The sequence below is a fragment of the Penaeus vannamei genome, chromosome 17 (assembly GCF_042767895.1).
Source record: "Penaeus vannamei isolate JL-2024 chromosome 17, ASM4276789v1, whole genome shotgun sequence".
NCBI lineage: Eukaryota > Metazoa > Arthropoda > Malacostraca > Decapoda > Penaeidae > Penaeus > Penaeus vannamei.
This window is the reverse complement of record NC_091565.1, coordinates 4429041-4434040: the sequence shown is the minus strand read 5'-3', so window position 1 is coordinate 4434040 and position 5000 is coordinate 4429041. Positions and strand designations below refer to the sequence as shown.

Here is a 5000-nt window from a genome sequence, read left to right as displayed (position 1 = left end):
TTTTCTCTGTCTTTCTCTGTCTTTCTTATCTTCTTCCTGCTCCTTTCTTCTTCTGTTTTTCAGCTCATTCCCATGACCTCAATCAGTGGTCCAGATCTCAAACTTTCAGTATTTAAAATGCAATTAAGAAAAGAAATGAATAAATAAAAAGAAAGAAAAACAGATATATGATTTGTTAATAAAGCATATAGGAGTAAAGATATATATAAAGAGAGATAGAGAGAAAGAGCATAGTGAGAGAGTATATATATATATATATATATATGATATAGATGAGTGAAGTGTATATATGAGAGTATGAAGAAAGAAGTGTATAGCATATATATATAGTAGAACAGCAGGAGAGAGAGACAGAGATAGAGATATATATCAGAATAGATAAGAACAAACAAAAATAGATACACACAGAGAAGAAAAGATAAAGCAAACTGAGGAGCAGAGGCAGACAGAGACAGACAGAGACAGAGACACACGGGCAGAACAGACAGACCGATAGACAGACAGAACAGACTGACAGACAGACAGACAGACACAAGTACCGATAAGACAACAGACTGTACAAAAGAATTCTTCAAGAGATGGAGTGAGCCAGCGGTTGACCCCCCCACCCCCCACCCACCCACCCACCCACCCACAGCCAGGAGCCTGACAGGATATGTGTGGGCGTGAGGTGGGTGGAAAGGAGGGAGGGAGGAATTGAAGAAGGGAGGAAGGGGGAGGGAGAGATAAAAGGAGGAGGAGGGAGAGAGGGAGGAAAGGAGGAAGGGGGAGGGAGAAAGAAAAGGAGGAGGGAAGGAGGGAGAGAGAAAAAGAGGAGGAGGAAGGGAGGAAGGGGGAGGGAGAGAAGGGAGGAAAGGAATTGGAGGGAGGAGGGAGAGAGAAAATGAGGAGGAGGAGGGAGAGAAAGAGGAAAGGAATTGGAGGAGGGAGGGAGAGAGAAAAGGAGGAGGAGGGGAGGAGGGAGGGAAAAAGGCAGAAAGAGGGAGAGAAGAGAAAGGTGGAGGGAGGGGAGGAGGCATGAGAGGAGGATGAGAGAAACGGAGAGGGAAGGAAAGGAGAGAAAGTGGAAGGAAAGGGAGAGGGCGAGAGAGAGGGAGAAAGGTAGGAAAGGAGAGAGAGAGAGGGAAGGAGGAAGAAAAACAGAGAGGGAGGGAGGAACTGAGGGGGGGAGGGGTAGGAAGGGAGGGAGGAGTGAGTGGGCGGCGTTAGGGTTAGGATGACACTCTATTTGGGAGCAAAGGAGAGTGGGAGGAGGGGGGAGGGAGGAGAGGAGATATGCGTGGGTGAAGGATGGAGGAGGAGGGAAGGATCCTGATTCTAAAAAAGGAAAGTCGAAGAAGATAGATAGAGAGAAATGATGCGAGGGAATTAAGAAGATGAAGAAGACGAGGGAGAGAAGGAAGAGAGGAATAGAGAGAAGAGAGAGAGAGAGAGAGAGAGAGAGAGAGAGAGAGAGAGAGAGAGAGAGAGAGAGAGAGAGAGAGAGAGAGAGAGAGAGAGGAAAGGATGTGAGAACAAACCAAAAAAAAAAAATAGAAACGAAGGTAGAATCAAATACCAAAAATAAAAAAATAAAAGAATGAAACAAAACAAAATAGAGAACAAAAGAAGAAGAAAAAAGATAGAAACCAAAAATAAAGAGATAAGAAAACAAATCAAGGAGAGAGACAAAACGCAGTAGCCAAAGCAGAGACGAGAACGGGCGTGGGTTCGTGTCGTCAAGCGTGGGCGTGTGGGCTGGAGGGGCGGGCGAGAGAGGGGGCGGCAGAAAGGGTTGCATTTACGTGTGCTTAAGGTCAGGTTTTAAGGTCAGGTTTAAGGTCGGCCATGTTTGCGCTTTTACGGCCGCCATCACTCGGGGATCGTGGTCTGCCTCTCGCTTTTATTTCACTCTTGGTTTTTACTACCTCTCTCTTTCTTTCTCTCTTTCTTTCTTTCTTTCTTTTTTTCTCTGACTTTTTCTCTGTGTGTGTGTGTGTGTGTGTGTCTGGTTCTGACTCTTTCTCTCTCTCTCTTTCTCTCTGGTTCTGACTCTTTCTTTCTCTTTCTCTTTCTGACTCTCTCTCTCTCCTCTCTCTCTCTCTCTCTTTTCTTAACTCTTTCTCTTTCTAACTTTCTCTATTCTTGGCAGCAACATAACCTTAATAACATCTTTCTCTTTCTCTTTCTCTCTCTCTCTCTCTCTCTCTCTCATTCTCATTCTCTGTTTATGTTTCTGACTCTTACTCTTTATCTATCTATCTATCTATCTATCTATCTCTCACTCATTCACTCTCTCTCAGTCACCCTCTCTCTCTCATTTTCTGTCTGTCTGTCTGTTTCTCTCTCTCTCTCTCTCTCTCTATATATATATATATATATATATATATATATATATATATATATATATATATATATATATATATACATACATACATATCAATCATACTCTGACCTCCACTTTTGTCTCCGTCTCGCCACTCTCATGCACGTCGAGAGGGACACGTACCTCAAATAAACGTAAAGTGAAGTCATGCACACAATAAACCCTCGACTGACCCAAGCGAGCATTTCCTGCATGGCTTTTCTCTTTGTGGTGAACATCAAAGATTCTCCTTAGCATTCTCTTGTCTGGGGAGCCTGGGTTTTAGATGGAAAGATTCTGTTGGTGTGTGTGGGGGTTGGGGTGGGGAAGGGTGTGGGGCAGGGGGGTTGTGTGTGTGTGTGGGGGGGGTGTTTGTGTGTTTGTGAGTGTGTGTGGTGTGTGTGTGTGTTTGTGAGTGTGTGTGTGTGTTTGGGAGTGTGTGTGTGTGTGTTGTGTGTGTGTGTTTGTGAGTGTGTGTGTTTGTGAGTGTGTGTATGTGTTTGTGAGTGTGTGTGTGTGTTTTCGTATTCATGTCGTGTGGTGTGCTTGCTTTTGAGTGTCTGTCTGTTTTTCTATATGTTTGTCTGTCTTTCTATCTTACTCTCTGCCTCTTTATACTTTTATTTTATCTCTTGGCTTATCTGCTTGGTTAGCTGACTCTCTCTCTCTCTCTCTCTCTATCTATCTATCTATCTATCTATCTATCTATCTATCTATCTACCCCTTCCTCCCTCCCTCTCCTCCTCCCCCTCCCTCTATCTCTCTCTTTCTCTTTCTCTCCCTCCCTCTCTCTCTTTCTCTCTCACTCTCTCTCTCTCTTTTTCCCTCCCTCCCTCTCTCTCTCTCCCTCTCTTTCTCTCTCTTTCTTTCTCTCTCCTTCTCTCTCTCTCCTTCTCTCTCTCTCCTTCTCTCTCTCTCCCTCTCTCTCTCTCTCCCTCTTTCTCTCTCTCCCTCTCTCTCTCTCTCCTTCCCTCCCTCCCTCTCTCCCTCTCTCTCTCTCCCCCCACCCCTCTCTCTCTCTTCCTCCTTTCCTGTTCCTCTCTATCTCACACTTGGAAGCTTAGAACTGAAAGATCAATCCTTGAAATATATAGATGGCACACCCCCATTTGCTATCTCCTGTGATGCCTCCACTGATAGCCATGGAGCAGCAGGGATCGGTGTACTAAATCCTGATTAAAAGATCTTGAAGAAAGTGCACGTATTTCCAACTGGGTAAGTGCAGCAGATTGTAGCCGTATGCTTATTAAAAAAGGTAGTGAACAGCAGCGACACCTAAATATCTTTACTGGCAGTCAGGGTGTACTTCATAGGCTCACTGCATCTAATCAAGAAAACCTGGTAATTAGATATACACTTCACTAAATTTCTAGACTATCAGAACAGGGTATTCAAGTGTCATTATACCGGATACCCTCTCGAATAGGAATACCATGCTGGGAAAGGATTGATCAATTAGCCAAATTAGCACTTCCCCATGAAGAACCGTATTATGTAATACCGTTATCTCTCAGTCAATTGAAAAAATCGTGTTATCAGCTGCCTTCCAGATTACGAAGGTCAGGTAAGGGCCACTGAAAAGGATGAAGAAATGGTACACTCTGGTATTATTAGAGTGTTGATGGAACAACAGATATAAACAAGCAGTTTAAAGTCTATAATGGACAGTCCCGGAGACAGCAGTTAACCTGACTAGGCTACGCATAGGATATTAGTACAAGTACACTATACAATATGTACAAGATGAAGTTTTGGAGGTAAAGCCAGTTTAATATCATCACTGCAAACTGTACAAGGCGCCCAAGTTGCATAATCTTACACATTACTTACTTCGTTATAAGAAAACTGCATCCTATCGATCAAGTAATATAGTCCACAGATTAGCACTTATTGTTTGTATCAACTTTACCATAGACACTGACCTTGTCTTCGACATTATTGATATATATTTTTTCTTTGTACCAATCAGATGATATTTTAGTAATACAGTGACAACGACACAGCCCTTCAGACGTGGTTGACTTACTTGACTTGACTTGACTTGACTTGACTCTCTCTCTCTCTCTCTCTCTCTCTCTCTCTCGATCTCTCTCTCTCTCTCTCTCTCTCTATCTCTCTCTCACCCTCTCTCTCTCTCACTCTCTCTCATACCTTTGCACAAACAAAAGCAAGCCAGTTTGGATAGATGCTTTGGTATCTTACCCGGATTTCTGCAGGGCATGTACACTGTTCTATAAATAAATGTTATCGTATCAAATACCTTTCGCACATTTTTTATCCGTCTATCTATAACAGACGGACTTTAACGAAGATCATCCTTTTAGTTCATTCACGATATCATGCAGTCACGTGATCCTTCCGTGACGTCAGAGTATCGCGTGATCCTTCCGTGACGTCAGAGTATTACGTGATTCTTCCGTGACGTCACAGTCTCACGTGATCCTTTGTCGGCGTTATATACCCAAATGATGACGTCATGAAGGTCGTGCAGACAGTCCGGAAGACTTTCAACATTAATCTTGTGTTTATTCTTCGTTTATCATTATCATCTTTGTTAGTATTTCTCCTCATTCTTTTCTTTTACTTTTTTTCATTTCATTTCTTTTCTTGTTCTTTTTCTTAACCCTGTTGCTTCTCTTTCCCTTTTTTCAGCTTT

At 43.0% G+C, this 5000-nt stretch overlaps 1 protein-coding gene across 1 annotated transcript in view; it reads left to right on the top strand.

Annotated features, from left to right (window-relative positions):
- Positions 1 to 3583: 3583 nt before the first annotated feature.
- LOC113807568 (uncharacterized) overlaps positions 3584 to 5000 on the top strand; it is an 11976-nt gene continuing 10559 nt past the window's right edge. Inside the window, exons 1-2 of the mRNA XM_070132426.1 lie at positions 3584 to 3685; positions 3859 to 3908. Of these exons, the coding sequence (XP_069988527.1) occupies positions 3584 to 3685; positions 3859 to 3908 (152 nt within the window). The remainder of the gene's footprint in view (positions 3686 to 3858; positions 3909 to 5000) is intronic.